A 17367-nucleotide genomic window follows, 5' to 3' on the forward strand; every position below is an offset into this window, starting at 1 on the left:
CATAAGGCGGGATGTACTAAGCTTCGCATATGCAATGCGGTACCATCCAGCCTCTCATCGAGTACATACCTCGGTTGATTACAGCAGTATGTACCTAGAATTTCGCAAAGGACAGCTCTCCCGATAAGAGCAGTCCTTTACGTTGCCCCCAAGATAGAGGGACTTCAGGATTTAAACACCCAAAAGTCCCTCTGGCGTCCTTCTGCACATGCGTAGAAGGCCCCGGGGGGTGCCAGGAGGGATCCGATTGTAATGAAGCCCATAGGCTTTTATTGGTCAAAACCAGGCAAGCGTTACCCACCGGGAAGAAGCCCTGGAATGCATTAAATTCCGGTGATTTCTACATATTGAAATTGTGGTAAAACCCCCGAAAACAGCATTTTCAGGATTTTACTGCATTTTCCCATTTAGTACATTCTGCCCATACTCATTGTTGTTATGTCAATAGGTTCAAAACGTCCAACATCTGAAATGTTAGGCTATAGATGGCCACACACTAGACCAACTTTCATCCAACCAGCGACTAATTGATTGGTTGGAATGAAAATCTGGTAAGGTATGGGAGTAAATTATGATCAGCAATTTGCTCCTAAATGCCAGAAAACAGATGAAAATGGTTGTCAGACAAGTTTGTTAAATATTTGATCTAAACAATTTGTTCAAACAACAGTTTTTAGTCCATTTTCTGGCGTTTGGGAGCAAATTGCTGATTGTCATTTGCTTTCATCCCTTACCAGATTTTCATTCCAACCAATTAACTGGTTGGATGTAATGTGGTCTAGTGTCTGGCCAGCTTTAGGCTGCTGAAGCAGAGGGTTAGGGGTGGGAGTGTTACTCCCTGCTGTGCGGCGGAAGTCATCATCATCATCTGACCGCCTGAACCAGAAGACACCGCCAGAGACCAGCTAGCAGGTAAGTGTTCACTGCACCAATGGAACGGTTTTGTCAACATTTTAATCATGACAACATTTTATCAGTGTCAACATGCTGCATGTCGTCACTACAACCATGTCGATAAAATATACCCAACCCCATCCCGACATCTTTGAACTTTCCATAGTTCCTTTGTTGAAAAGGTTCTGGTTTCTTTGCAGTACATCTTTAAAAGCTTGCCATGAGTCACTCCTTACAAACGGTCATTATTTTAAAAGCAATCATGATAAACCACTGCCACCACTGCATAGCTATGTACTACATATATATTTGCATTATAGATCAATTCCTTCAGTGAAATGTTGTCAGAAACTGGAGGACGAGTCTTAGCTCAGGTCTTATTTATAACTTGGAGAACAGCCAGCGATGACGCATACTATGGTGTATCCTGGGAATTCTACTGCAAAGACCCTATAGCCTCATCTTTACCATCACAAATCACTGCACAATGTCTTCTAGAGCATTTAACTCATTGGCATCCTCACAGGATTGATTTTAATAGCAGTCTACTTCTACCAGGAACATCTGCATAGAGCAAAAGGGACAAATGCATGAAGTCTGCCTAATAACACTACAATTAAGATAACAGACATATTTGGCAGCTTTAAAATTAAAGAATCATGCAAATTCCCTTTCTGCACCAAATGTCAAGGCTCATATCCCTCCTAACAGTCAGGCAATGAGGGGTGCACATTAAAGCAAACATCTGAGAGCTGATACATATACATCAGGGCTCAACAAATCCTATGGTTTCAGATATATCACATGTAGTTACAAATAGGTCCACATATATCTAGCCTCCTGGCAAGTTAAACAGCCCTTCTAGTCGCGCCATGCCGTGGCGTGACTCAATAGCGCTTTTTACCTTCAAATGCATCTTATTCACACAATAATGCGGATAGAACAAGCAGCTTCTGCTGATTTAAAATAATATGCAGCATGCCTATGTTCTCTGAGCGATTGCGGGTGTATCTGCATGCGAAATGCTACGTTACAATCTCAGCGGCTGTAACACTAACGTAGTGTTTAGCATGCAGATACACCCGCAGATGTACAGAGATCATAGGCATGCTGCATATCATTTTAATCAGCAGAAGCTGCTTGTGCTATGCAGCATGCCTATGTTCTCTGTACTTCTGTGGGTGCATCTGCATGCCAAACACTACGTTAAAGTGTTACAGCCACTGACACTGTAACGTAGCATTTTGCATGCAGATAAACCCGCAATCGCTCAGAGAACATAGGCATGCTGCATATCATTGTAAATCAGCAGAAGCTGCTTGTGCGTCCTATTCGCATCGTTGTGCGAATAAGATGCATTTGAAGGTAAAAAGAAGCACTAAAAGACGCTCAACGCTATTGAATTACACCACGGCATGGCCCAACTAGAAGGGCTGTTTAACGTGCCAGGAGGCTAGATGTATGAAATTTGCAATTGTTGTCAACTGGTTTTGGTTGCCTGTTGCCTTTTATACTAAAAAAAGGCAGATTAGATTAGAAATGAGAACGGTGAACAAATTGATAGCTACAAGGTAACTTTATTTATGAATACCAAATAGAAGATTTTACTAGTGCTAAAAAAAAACACAACTTGCAGAAACTGCTAATGAAATCTTGTTATCCTTTCACACTTGAAGTGTTTACAATTCTTAGCTCTTTGCTGCAAGACACCTTATAAACCACAGCTTTTTGTTTTAAGTTATTCCTTCCTGACTACCAGTTTATTTGAGGAAAATGATGTCATAAGCAGCCACAATGCTGTTGGGCTGACAGGAGCATGTTGTCAAGCAGAAAACCATTCTGAGGTCATGTGACTAAAAGGGCTTTGTTCATTAATCTTGTAGTAAAAGACAGACATGGGACTTGTACATTCAACTCATCAATTCCCATGTGCCACACTGCTTATTACCCATAATACTCCAGGAAACGCAAACATCTATATATAAATCGGGCGGATAAGTCTACTAAAGGCTGTCAAACAGAAGGCTTTTAAACAGAAATAAAACAAACAAAACATACCTTGGAATAAGAAATGTAGAACTTGTTAAAAAAAGGCACTTTAAGGGTACAGAATGAGGACTTGTGCTTTTGATATTTGACTGCATGATTAAAATAAAATAAAAAAATAGTTTAGAAAGCAGAAGAAAACCAGTCAGTTCAGGGGGCAAGGTATTGGGACCCGGATCGGTTTAATTCAGCTACTGGTATACAGCATTTAAAACAAAGTGCTGTATATATCGCTTGTAGAATGCACAGCTAGGACATTCCCTTAATGACCGGAAACATTCCCTCTGATAGCTTAAAGTGCGTAACCACTACACGAGACTGGAGCGACTATACGATTACAACATCATCCTGTGCAGTGGATAATGAGCCCACACTGAATGATGTCGTTCAATGCAGGCACCCTCCCTCATCCCCAAACATGCACAACCTGTCAATATCGGCAGGTTGGCCTGCATGTTCAGGCGATGACAAATGCCACCAACGATCAGCAGGAGCGCGCATCGCTGGTCGTTGCTGGCATATTTACTGCACGATTAATGAACGATTACGATGACGTAATTGTTAATTTTTCTCGTGTAGTGGACATGCGCCTTAACACTAATAAATCCGGCAAAAGAGTCACCAACAGATAATGTATACGTGTTGGCTGTAAGTGGATCCTTGAAAAAGGAGTCTCTAGTTAACGGAAATTACATTAGAATTAATAAATGCAGTTTAAAAAAAAAAAAATCCTAAAAGCACAGGACAAAGGCCCTCATTCAAAGGCGCTCGCAAGAAGCGAGCGCTCGTTCTGAATGAGGGCGGCCGCTTGTATGTTTTAGTGCAGCCTCCTGGTCACTAGCTAGCATCCGACCAGGTTGATGGTCGCGATGGTCAAAACCATCACGACCATCGGAGCTTGCGATGAGACCCTAAGGTTGGGTCTTGGCAACCGCAAGCCCCAGGGAGCTTCCTGCTCTGATCGAGCAGGAAGCTCCCCACTGACATCACTGCTGATGTCAGTGCGGCCGCCAACAAAACGGCAGGCGTTCCGATAGGAACGCCTCCGTTTCTGTAACTACCCCCCCGCTCACAAAACGGGGCGAGCTGTCGATCAACATAGTCAGCCGCCCCTTTTGTAGTGAGCTCCAGAGCGAGAGAATTTCTCTCTTGCTCCGGGGCTTGCGCACGTGTAGTGCGGCCGCTGCGCGCGCGCAGGGCCTTAACATCGACCCGGTTGCTGAATGAGGGCCAATATCTTCCATTAAGCGAGGTGTTAATTTCACCTGAAGTAACACAAACCTAGGTACAGTTGATGGGTGACATGGGGACACCCGGTTTAGCATGTGTTCAATCACAACCAAAGAAATAACTTTGTGCAGTTTATATGTAAGCTCTACTGTGCCAAGACTTAAGAAATATAAAACATCCTATTAATTAGCTAGTTTCAAATCTGGGACATTTTACCGCTTTCCTGTCAATACACTTTCCTGATAGGTTTATTTTTTTTATTTTACAGTGTCTGTTCCCAAATTTAAATTGTTGAGGAATATAATGTTAATTTTTAAACAGATCCAGCTACACTACTGACGCCCGCTGATCGTCCACTGTGTGATTACCACCAAGTACCCACCTCCCACTGCAAACTGTACACAGCCAGGCTACTATTGAGACCGGAGTGGATTACAGAAGTCGGCGGCTTACTGATGTCCGCTGTGTTCCCCACGCTATAGGCTAACATGGAGACGTACGCTGCCAACGATCACAGACTCCCGGCACACAGTGTTGCCATCCAGCACTGGGCTCACAGCCACTACAGGTACAACATTGGGGTGCGGTGGGACAGCGGCAAGGCAGAATCTAGCCCCCATTTATTAGTGCTCCTCTGAGACTATGTTATTACTGACGTTTCTGGGTGATATTGGACAATCTATTAGACCGCATAACGGCTGCAGTGTCACATACTAGATAAGCCGGATTGTTTTTCCATCATCCTGACAGTCATCTAGACCGGCTATTAGTTCTATTTTACCCTCTTCAATTTCTCAACATTCAGAAGGAGTACTGACATCCACACTGCCTACTTCATATTGATATGAGGGAGTATCCTCAGGAAATCACACTTTAGACCTTGATTTTCAAGTATCAGTTATGTGGCAACGATAAACCACAATCAGGAATCTGATACCTAAACAGCAACAATTTGTTTTCCTCTAGATGCTACTTTTTTTTTAATACATTTTAATATACATATAACAATTGTGGTTTTTCTTTTTTCTTTTTATGAGTCTGTTCAACATTTTTCTCAATTTCTTCTCATATTTTAATATTTTTTTTATTCTTAATCACCATCACCATGATGTGCATAATATGTATTTAGCATTGTGTTATTTTTGTTTTCTTTGATACTATGTTAAATGTATGTATGCGTTTATTTATTCTTTATTTTGTGATATATAGGTCATATATTAAAATCACTTTTATTCAGTTATTTTTTTGGTCCTTGGATTACACATTTATCCCAGTATGAGAGATTAAGCGCAGTATATTCTTATTGTTGTATAATATTTAAACATAATCAAGAAATATCCCTTAAGGCACTGTATAAAATATTGGTGCAATATAAAGTTTATTATTATTATTATTAATAATAATCTGACAGTTGGATAGACCTTATATAAAATGACACACAAGACATGTGTGACACTATCCTAATGGGGCCTATCCATTACACGACTTTTGGAATGATCCGAACAAAACCAGGAGGTTTTGGTCGCATTGTTCACAAAGTCGTTTAATGGATACCCGGCAAGGACCAGCGATGCGCATGCACACTGGGTCCTTGCCGACCCAGACTATCTACGAAACATGCTGATCAACCTGACGACGATCGTCAGGTTCCCTATGCATGTTCTGAGATAGGAGGTCGAGATCCTGCACTGAAAGACGTTCAGTACGGGCACCGCAGACCTGAAGGACTGAACGCTAGACGGTCAGTTTTTCAGGTCGCCTGATGTATAGGCCCCTTAACACAGAAATATAGTATGGGCTGTAAGTTATCAATCTCACACTTTTCTGTAAAACTTGCACTCTTTTTGGTTTCAGCACAATATTCAATTAGTGGAAGAACAAAAATTGGACAAGGATGGAAAATGCAGGGTGCAGAGATCCAAACATATGCACCAGCATCAACAGAGCTGGGAACAGTCTCAAGGGATGGCATTTCTTCTTAATTTAATATTATAGCAAAAAAGTGTAGATTAATCCAATATGATTAACAATGTAATGGTAATGCTAAACATTTAAATTTTGACATATAAAACATTAGAGTCATTTTCCACATCTCTAAAATATCCACCTGGCTGCAGTTTATTGTTTACAGTTTTGTATATCTGTAACCTAACGGCTATTTTGTAATCCTTAATGTCTCCAAATATAAAGTTTAGCCAAACACCCTTGAAACAAAAAGGATTTACTGTGCTCAATGCAAGTTATATTTTTTAAGAGAAACAAGTCACACCTTGTGTGTTCAGATGAAACGTGCAGTTGTGTTCTATTTGTCCAGACAACACACTGGGCTCGATTCATTACGGATTGCATCTGCGATTACGCACACAGACGGCCTATTGTTGCGTACTGTGCATGCATCGCAGTGCAAGAAGGCTCCACTGCGATCGCAGTGATTACGCAGACCCACTGCAGAGTGATTGACAGGAAGTGACCGTTTGGGGGTGTTGACGGGTGGGGTCAGGGAAACGCAGGTGCATTTGAACACCGTTACAGGGGCATGCATAAATTAGCCACTGTGACAGCTAAAGCTGCATATGCCTTCACTGCGTGAGATGAGGTTAGCGAATTCTGAGTAAGGTCAGATCTGTTGTAATTGTGCGTGAGGCTTCGATGGCACTTGATGTTACCGATGGTTTCACAGACTTCCAGTGTATTACGCATGCGAGTAAGGGGAAGTGGGCGTCCTTCTGTTGGGCTGCAACGGCATTGCGATTGCAAACATTAGCATATTTTCATAGTGGGTCTGCGTGCGTAATCGCAGCTACGTTCGCAATAGTGATCCGTAATGAATCAGGCCCTCTATTCCAGAGGTTCCCAAATGCAGTCTTCAAGGTTGAATACAGGTGGTTAAATCATATTGACCGAGGTACTAAATAAGTCAACTGTGGTCAAGCATGGATACTCTTAAAACCTGGTGTTAGGGTGCCTCTGCACTATACTACTGGATATGATCTACTCCACAGGTTCTCAAACTCGGTCCTCAGGACCCCAAACAGTGCATGTTTTCCATGTCTCCACACTGAATCAAGTAAAATAATTAGCTCCACCTGTGGACCTTTTAAAATGTGCAATTGAGTAATGAATACACCTGTGCACCTGCTGGGTGACCTGCAAAACGTGAACTGTGTGGGGGTCCTGAGGACCAAGTTTGAGAACCACTGATCTACTCCATGCATGTGTAAAGTAGGAGACACAAGATGTGATTTTATTGGCCCAATTGCTTAATTATCCAGGCATCTTATGTTGTTATACCACTTATGCTGGCCATACACTAGTACGACAAGCATAAGATAAAATTCATCTTACGTTTTCCCTTGAACTCCCCGGCAGACCCGCCCACACGATTGACACACGCTGACATACGATCACACGATACGATGCATCGTGCGTCAGTCGTTTCAGCAGCGTCAGTTGTTAAAAAAAAAAAAAAAGACTGATGCACGCACGGGGAGATCCGTGATGCATGCATCTGTCTGCAATAAAATAAGCACAGGTGCAGGGATGGTTCAGTGAGAACCATTTGTGCATTTGAAAAGAAAAAAAAAAGCCCCTGGTTTTTAGGGACCCAGTGCTGGTTGAGCAACATGCGGGGGACAAATGACGTATAGGTCCCCCGTATGTGTGCACAACCAGCACCGGGCTAGTCAGAACCAGCCCTGGTTGCCAAAATATGGGGGACAAACGACGTAGGGGGTCCCCCGTATTCTGCGCAAAAAGCACTGGGCTCTGATCCGGTCCTGGTTCTAGAAATACAGGGGACTCTCTCTAGCAGGGGGCTAATTTCTTTAACACTTCTTTACAGGTTAACTACAGGTACCAGCGGGCCCTTAATGCCCCGCATGCTGGTACTTGTGGATCTCCAAGTACCAGCATGCGGGGGAAGCTTGCTGGGACCTGCAGTTCTACTTGTAAAGACAATGTTTGCTATTCTTTATTTACACTACACCACAATCAACCCGGCACCCATCGCCCAGGGGTGCTGGGGATAGCCCCAGGGTATCAGCCTGGGCCACCCTGGAGGGGGGACCCCTTTATTGGGGGGGGTCCCCAGCTCCCCAGGGATCCCCGGCCTGGGATGACTAGCGGTCATGGTTAATGCTTCGGCTGGGTGGCCCCGTGAAAGGGCTACCTTGGCTATGGCATTAGCCCCCCCCTATAAAAAGTCCAGTGCTGGTTCTGGAAAATACAAGGGAACCCTACTAATTTTTTTCCCCCTGTATTTCCAGAACCAGGACCGGATCAGAGCCCAGTGCTGGTTGCGCAGAATACGGGGGACCCCTACGTCGTTTGTCCCCTGTATTTTGGCAACCAGGGCTGGTTCTGACTAGCTCGGTGCTGGTTGTACTTACATACGGGGGACCCCGTTTGTCCCTCGTACGCTGCCCAACCAGCCCTCGGCACGCAGTTTTGTTTTGTTTTTTAAACAATTTTTTTGTTTTTTTTCCTCACAGATGCACGGATGGTTCTCACTGAACCATTCCTGCATCTGTTCTTATTTTATTACAGACAGATGCGTGCGTGCATCAGTCTGTAACAAATGACACCGCTCGGACGCACGATTCATCGCATGCTGAAAAAATAGGACACGATCAGCATACGAAGATGACGGAACATATGGGCTGTACATCTGATCATACGATCCATTTTAGGAGCTGCGGGAGTGCGCATCGGATCGGATCCCATTTGAGAAATGCCCGATTTCTACAAGACTGATTGTAAGGCGCGTCGAAAATCGGCCAGTCGGCCCAAAACGTACAGGTGTATGGCCAGCATTATACTTGAATAAAGATACAAAAGTAAGGAATGCAATTTGTCAATGAGGAGACAATCCAGGCATTCATCCTCCATAAATCAGGGCAATATTGTAAAAAATACAGGGCTATAACCCAAATGTTTCATAATATATAAATATATATATACCGGCTCCGTCTGGCTCTATTATTGTGAAGCTATTTGGTCCTGCTGAGTGCCTGCCGTTCCCACTGTATGCATCACCTTCTCTGCATGTGCACCCAGGCAAGTTGCGTTATAGTTTTGAGTGCCGGACAATCTATCAGTGATATATATATATATATATATATATATATATATCTGATGAGCAGGTTCGGATTTCTGAAATGTCTACTGTCACTGTAGATGATACTGTAACCACTGACAGAATGGTGGAGGATTACATTGATGACAGCATCCAGGTAGGGGTGTCAGACAGTCCATACCTGTACTGGCAGGAAAATGGCAATTTGGAGGCCCCTGTACAAACTGGCTCTATTTTACCTGAGTTGCCCCCCCTCCAGTGTGTACTCCAAAAGAGTGTTTAGTGCAGCCGGGAACCTCGTCAGCGAAAGGCGTAGGAGGTTGCTTCCACAAAATGTGGAGAATATGATGTTCATAAAAATGAATTATCAACTCTTCCAGGGAGACCAGCCTCCAGAACGTACAGAGGGACCTGTGGTGGTGGATTCCAGTGGGGCGAATTAATACTCTGTGAGGATGAGGTTGTACACAACACTGGAGAGGGTGAAGAATCGGTGGATGAGGAGGATGAGGATGACATCTTGCCTCCGTAGAGCCAGTTTGTGCAGGGATAGATTAATTGCCAGCTTGTATTGTGGGGGCCCAAACGAACCAATCATTTCAGCCACAGTCGTGTGGCAGACCCTGGCGCTGAAATGTTTGGTTTGTTAAAGTGTGCATGTCCTGTTTATACAACATAAGGGTGGGTGGGAGGGCCCAAGGACAATTCCATCTTGCACCTCTTTTTTTTCTTTGCATAATGTACTGTTTGGGGCCTAGTTTTTCAAACTGCTATCATGTCTGCCACTGCAGTGTCACTCCTAGATGGGTCACGTGTTTGTGCCGCCCACTCGTGTCGCTTAGCATAGTCATCCAGCTACCTCGGTGCAACCTTTTGGACATAAAAACACTATTGTGAGGTGTGAGGTGTTCAGAATAGACTGGAAATGAGTGGAAATTAATGTTATTGAGGTTAATAATAGCATAGGAGCAGAAAAACCCACAAATTCTGTGATTTTAGCTGTTTTTATGCTTTTTTAAAAAAAAATACAGATCCAAAACACAAAACCCAGAACCCAAAACACGGAAGGGTAAACACACATACTCACTACACACACAGTGATAGGATGCTGAGGTGTTAAGCCCCTTCTAAAAAGCATTGCTAGACCCCTTGCCAACATTGCTAGATCATGCATTGAATAAGCATGATATGCACTGTTAAATGGTTTCAGTGTGCAGTCAGGTTTTATTTTTATACTTTAACAGGGCAATTCAATTATCCGCAATGTGCTGCAGCTGCGCACATAATCGATAATTAAGGCAAAGTGACATGGCTCCTTTACTGCGCACCCCTATGGGGACAAATGTGGTGCCTGTGATGTGCTACCGCTGTGAGCATTTCCACGGCAGTCCAATGACGCATCAGGGGATTTAATTGAGCCACCTCTTAAAAGGTGTGAGCTGTGAGCAATCCTAGACCAGTGAAAATCTGCAATACTAGATCTGGGAACTTTTTGGAATGTGAAATTTCTCTTTGAACAATAGAGATAACTAATTATTCTTCAATGCGCAATTAGTAATCTCACTGCATGCTTAAACTGTACAGCAAAACAATCCTGCACCACATACCAAAAACTAGCCCAATAATGCAGGTCAAAAACAAAATAGCAAATTGCAACTAAAACAACTCAATAGACAACATCATCATTATTAGAGCTTGCGGGACACAGGAACTGTAACTAAAACTCAACAGTGATTTCAGGCACTTACAAACATTATATGTACCATGTAAACACCTAACACAGACCAGGCTCTACCTCCTTTCCTGTGAGTAACCACTGAAAGACAGGCAGGAAAATCATGTCAAGGAAATACACCAGCTGGGGGAAGAATAACAATTTTATTTATTTTTTTTAAATGGAACTTTTCCTTTGCCATTAAAGAAGGAAACATACGGTATGTCAGCATTAAAAAGGATAACCAAACAGCAGACTATTTAGTACAGGGCTCGACAAATCCCGGTCGCCGGGACGACTAAGATTTTAGCCCTGGCGACCGAGTTTTCAAAGCCCCTCACCTCCGCAGGGAGGTTCCATTTGTCTGAAATTTTACCAGCGGGCTGAAATTTGTCTGAAATTTTACCAGCCCGACTCCCCGCAGCGGCAGCCGGAGCTCACTCCTAGGCTCCAGCGTCCCGCTCCCCCCACGGGCACTATGGGAGAGACGTCATGACGTCTCTCCCATAGTTCCGAAGAGCGGCGGACAGCAGCAGACGCAGGATCAGGCTTACGTAAGGGAAGAGTATAAAACCCCTTCAGTAGCTGAACCTGGAAGTGACGTGAGTGAGGGCAGAAGTGGATGTTTTTGACCACACTTTCCAGGAAAATAAGAAATTCGTACCCTTGCGGGCTCGCTTCGCTCGCCACGCTGCAGGCATGGTGGCTCACTTCGCTCACCACAGGAATATATTCCCCCTCTATGCCCACTTGGACGTTAAGGAATGACGTTGGAGACTGGCTGATGACTTCATCGTACACAAACGGAAGGGGATCTCATTCCCTTAGGAAAGTATTCTGGGGGGGTTTTTGTGTGTGTTCGTGCAGCTCTATTACAGGGGGCTCTATTACAGGGGCTGGTATTGGCATGTTGCAGAATCTGATGACCATTAAAGAGGCATGTGTGGTGATTTGATGGCATGTGAGGAGGTTGAGGGGCACTGAAAGGGCATGTGTGGTGGTCTATATAAGCTTTCATATATTTTGGTAATGGACAATGGTCTGGCTCCTAAACTTTTAAGATGGCTCCTAGATTTTACAAAAATTTGTCAAGCCCTGATTTAGTGAATAAGGAAACAAACAGCACCTACAAGAACCAGATCAGGGGCTAGTGCTGTCTGTACCATTCCAAGATAAGCAAAATGGTCTGCACCTAGGTCGTTCTTGCTGCCTAGCCAGCTCTAGGAAACAAGACTTCTAAATGGGGAAGTGCTTGTAATGTTCATGCCAACCTTAACTAAAATATGTAAAACTCTCTCTACTGTTATATTTTTTCATCATTATTCAAGCAAGCAGTATTTACTCCTATTCTGAATAAAACCAGAATTCTACCCGATCTCACGCTCAAATTACCATTCTCTCTTTCAGCTCCCATGTCCCTCCAAGCTACTTAAGAGACATGCCTGCACTCACCTCCCACACTTTTATGACTCAAACTACTTATTGACCCTCTTCAGTCAGGCTTTCGTTCCCAACACTCCACAGATATGAGTAATTACAACACTGACTAAGATGATCCAAGTCTAAAACATTATGTACTTCTTATACTGGATCTCTCTGCTGCATTTAACACTGTTGACCACTCTTCTCATACAAACACTCCACGGCCCTATCCTGGCTATCATCCTACTTATTGAATAGTTTGTTCAGTGTTTGTTTCTTTGAATCCACCTCCTCAACACAAGGCTCAGTCCAGGTTCTCTGCTTTTCTCAATCTATACCACATCTCTTGGCAAACTTACCCGCTTTCAGATTTCAGTTTCATCTGTATGCGGTTCTATACTCAAATCTACATATCCACACCGGATTTGTCACCATCTATAATGGTCCGTGTTACTGAATGTCTTTCTGACATTACATCTTGGATGTTATCTCGCCATCAAACTTATGGTGGGTACACACTATACAGATATCTGCAGATGACGGTCGTTCATACACACTGAACGACCATCATCTGTGTCTGGCTACAGGTCCCAGTGGCCTGGGGGCGGGGGCGTGTCCCTCCCCAATCCCCGCGGCTGCCGCTGTCTACAGGCAATCTGCATACCGCCCGTATACACTTGCCGATGGACAGAATAGGTCTGCAGACATATCTGTCCATCGGCTGTGCAGCACAATCAATGCAATATGTCGGTGAATGATGACATTCCGACCTATCGCGGGTACACTCTGGCCGACGGACAGCAGATATATTGGCCGATCAATTGATTGGCAAATATATCCGTCAGTGTGTATCCAGCTTTAGTCTTCCAAAAACAATAATTAATATTTCCACCGGCCACTAGTAGTTACCAACCCGATATCTCTATCACTGCTGATAACACGACAATACCCCATCTCTCACGCTCGCTGCCTAGGTGTCATTGTTGACTCAGAATGGTCCTTTGTTCCCCACATTCAATCTGTATCCAAATCTTGTTACATGCATTTAAAAAAAAAAAAAATCCAGAATACGCCCATATCTTACACAAGACACTGCAAAAACTCCAATTCATGCACTCATTATCTCCCGCATTAATTATTGCTAGTCTCCTAACTGGTCTTCCCCCAAAACAGACTTTCACCCCTACAAGCTATTACACAGCTCAAAAAAAATGTTTAAATGTCATTGGTATTTGAACAAATTTAGGGTACTTTGGGGTTGCTGAATTCAAAATTATTTATTTTTCTTCAAATTGGCTACAATTCTTGAGATAATGGATACCCTCAAATAATAGGGAACTTAGCCATAACGTGTGCATGTGGGAATCTATAGATGGTGACACACGCATATATTCTAGGTATGCACTATGCAATCATTCAAGAATATTTCCCATCCATATAAAAGTGATCCAACCAGCAGTCTGTTGTCTATTGTGTTTTTCCGTTTCCCCTACATGTATCTCAAAAATTAGAGCCAATCTAGCAAAACAGATGTCATATTCGTAATAATCACCACAAAGTTACACCAAAATCGCTCTAATATGATTGGCTATAAAAGGAGTGTTGATCAAGGTTATGAATGGAGCAGATCTTCCCTCACTAAACGCTTATCGTCTGCTGCTCCCTCCATTGCATCTCTCATCCACACTCATTTTGTGCACCCATTCTCAGTTCCAAGACTTTTTTGGGCTAAACAAATAATTTTAAACACACACACACACTAAGGCTCTCCTCTAGTCACCAAACCTTTAAGTGTCCCCTGAAAACTCACCTAATATTCAGACAAGCATCTCAAATTCCAGAATCACCCCACATAACCTCCATAAACTATTCAACCCAATTACATCCCCTCTATACAGTCCACACATAACTTTACATATTTTCTACTTCTTCATTTTCACATGCTAACCCTAGGCCAACATTCCTGTGTGACTCCATCATACAGCCCACCAAGAACATCTGCAATCTGGCTGGACCAATAAGCAATATATAGCACCTATCGTTGTGTATCAATGCCTATTTCCCTACAAAATGTAAGCTTACGAGCAGGACCCTCTTACCTCTATGTCTATCTGTTATTACCCAGTCTTGTTTTATTACTGTTCCCAATTGTAAAGCACAATGGAATAAGCAGGCGCTATATAAGTAACTGTTAGTAAAAATGATACAAACTGAGTCAGCTGTCCCAAATATCAGGTTGTGTGAGGATATATTATGTAGAGAAATATATATATTTTTTAAAGTTATTACATTGGTAGATACATTAATAATTGGTTTATTATTTTTGTTTAAAGGATAAAGTTTCAGCCACTACACCATCCATCAACTAGGGGTGTGCGAGCGGTGCTGCCATGCAGAGCACCCTGGGTGGCACCACCACTCACCCACGGGCCCTGCATTAGGCTAGCAAGGTGCCTGAATCTGTCCTTTGAAGCCAGAATCGTTGTATATGCTCAGGGGTGTGCACAGGGCTAAAATAAGCCCTATTACGGCACTGCTGTAAGGTACATATTCCTTAGTTTATGTAAATTTCAACTAAACGTCATTGTGAACAAATCACTTAATATTTTTTCCTTGTGATACTTATTAATTCATATGAAAAGAAAAACCGGAAAGAAATCCGATACCAATGGAATGGGAGCAAAAAAAAAAAAAAGGGACTTTTCACTGGTACCCAACTGTACCAGAAGCTGTATATTTACACCCTGAGCAGTGTTATATTTATTATGGGAAAATTAAGGTTCAAACACAAATAATCTAGTTCACTAAAGGCATAAATTGAAAAACAAGGAGTTTCTCTACCATTGTAAATAGAGCCATTACAGCCCAAACTCCCATGTGGACATCTGTGGTGGTGCAACATATATCAGCAGATCTCTACGTATGCTTGTGTAGTTTAAGTCAATTTGCGCACTTTTTGCCTGACCTGGGTCAGGGCCTAGTCCTCTGAAACTTATTAAAACATATCTGGGGATAACATTCCGCCTATATACACATACTAAAGATTTATATTGATTTTTGTCCGTATATTTTGTACACAGCCCACAAGCACATTTTGTTCCAGGGCACCTTAAACTTGTTTCTTCTGTGGCTCACTCAAAAGCAAAAAAAATATATATGTTTTAGAAACATATTTGGTAAAAGGTCAGTTAGATGGATTCTTTTGTGGCTTTACACAAATATTTCTCAAAAAAAAAATACTCACGCACAAAACATCTATCATGGCAGGTCACAATTAGCAAGACATGATGATTACTACTACATGAGGTTTGCAAATTACTTCTGTTAGTAATGAAGTTATGTATACTTTTTTGTCTGTCTAAACTGTACACCTTGTACCCACATAATCCTGTATGATCTATAACATTGTGCAGTGCTTCAGAACCTTTGCGCCACATTATACTGTCAATCAAAGATAATACTAATAATAATCAATGAAGTTTGTTTTATTTACAATACATGGAAAAGAAAGTGTTCTACATTGCACAATGATCCAGGCAATTACAGTGACAAAAATGAGCTATGCTTTAAAAACTTGGGACAACAGACAGGCATGATTTACCTCTGTAACATCCATGACTTTGATGGCTGCAAGTTGACCGGTTTTGACATGTCGACCCTAGAAAAAAAAAATCAAGGAGAAGCAATTATTTATATATTATTTGCATGTGAGAAAATTTGTGAATAGAATTGCTTTAGAGAAAACAAAATTTAAAGAGTATTATGACAGTAATAATGAGCTTAATGATACCCAGCAAAACACAACCACTATCATATATTTCTATATGCACTTCACTAAACTAAAGGCTCCCACACACGGAGCGATATAGCGGCCAGTCCGACGGTTTTGAACGATATTGCCGCTATATTATTCCATGTGTGGGGATGATAACATCCGCTGCGCGCTCCTGTGGGGTCGTCAGTCGCTCCTCCAGATCTTTCTGCATGTTCAATTGATCTGGGGGATCGACGAACGACAGTGCTATGCGGGTGAAGAAGGGGGGTGCCGACATATCGGGCGGTCGTCCACCGGATGTGTGGGGATCGATCGCCCGATGTGTCGGCAGTCGGATCTGCCGTCGCATCGCAAGGTGCATATCGCACCGTGTATAGGGCCCATTAGTTCTTTGCTGTAATTCAATGATTGCATAGAATAGAACTGAAAAGTAACAACATAACATAATAAAAACTACAGCAATGTTCATGACTTAATTTACAAAATTTAATCGGCTTCTAACAAACTTAGCAAACATAAGGCAATACAAACAGACACAATCAAGGTGAACATAAGAACCAGAACCTAGAAGTATAGAACAAAATAAATAAATGAGGTACCTTGCCAACCTCCCAGAGCAATGCACAATTGTCTGTACATACATAGTTCTGCACATGTGATTACATGTATGACAAGTTGAACAGTGCAATGTATGGGATATTGCACATTTACTGTAAATTAAAAGGATCTGAGATTAGAAGTGACCGAATTCTATGACCACATAAAAGGTAAAATTAATAAAGCTTTTATAGAGGTCAAGAAAATCTGAAGGTGCCAATACCAATCAAAGTAGGGGGTGCAGTGGGAAGGGGGGGGGTTGTTTGAATGATCTCTCAAGTACATAAGACCTACCCAATTATTAATGGTGAGTTTTAATATAATTGCTTATAAAGATATTGTGGTACATTAACATGTAAGTGTATTAAATGCCAAAACATAATAAAATCACGCTAGCCACCATCAGCAAAAACTAGGTTCTCTAAACTTTAATTTGCCAAGTTATGCTCCACTTGTTTAGCAGATTCAGTTTCTCCTAAGCTGATAATCAACAGACTGAGAGGACATGTCCTATGAACCTGAAAGTTGGGGATCACACCATATGGTATAGCTTCCCAGCACAATGTAGAGTAACGCTACAAACATATTTATTATCTACTAAGACTAAACATTGTA

At 42.4% G+C, this 17367-nt stretch overlaps 1 protein-coding gene across 5 annotated transcripts in view; it reads right to left on the minus strand.

The window, feature by feature from the left end:
- Positions 1-17367, minus strand: part of MAP4K4 (mitogen-activated protein kinase kinase kinase kinase 4) — a 183088-nt gene that overhangs the window by 94635 nt on the left and 71086 nt on the right. For all 5 annotated transcript variants that reach the window (XM_088454177.1, XM_088454179.1, XM_088454176.1 and 2 more), the window contains exon 3: positions 15982-16038. In XM_088454177.1, the coding sequence (XP_088310303.1) occupies positions 15982-16038 (57 nt within the window). The remainder of the gene's footprint in view (positions 1-15981; positions 16039-17367) is intronic.

The sequence above is a fragment of the Taudactylus pleione genome, unplaced genomic scaffold (assembly GCF_031769625.1).
Source record: "Taudactylus pleione unplaced genomic scaffold, aTauple2 ptg000609l, whole genome shotgun sequence".
In the NCBI taxonomy this organism is placed as follows: domain Eukaryota; kingdom Metazoa; phylum Chordata; class Amphibia; order Anura; family Myobatrachidae; genus Taudactylus; species Taudactylus pleione.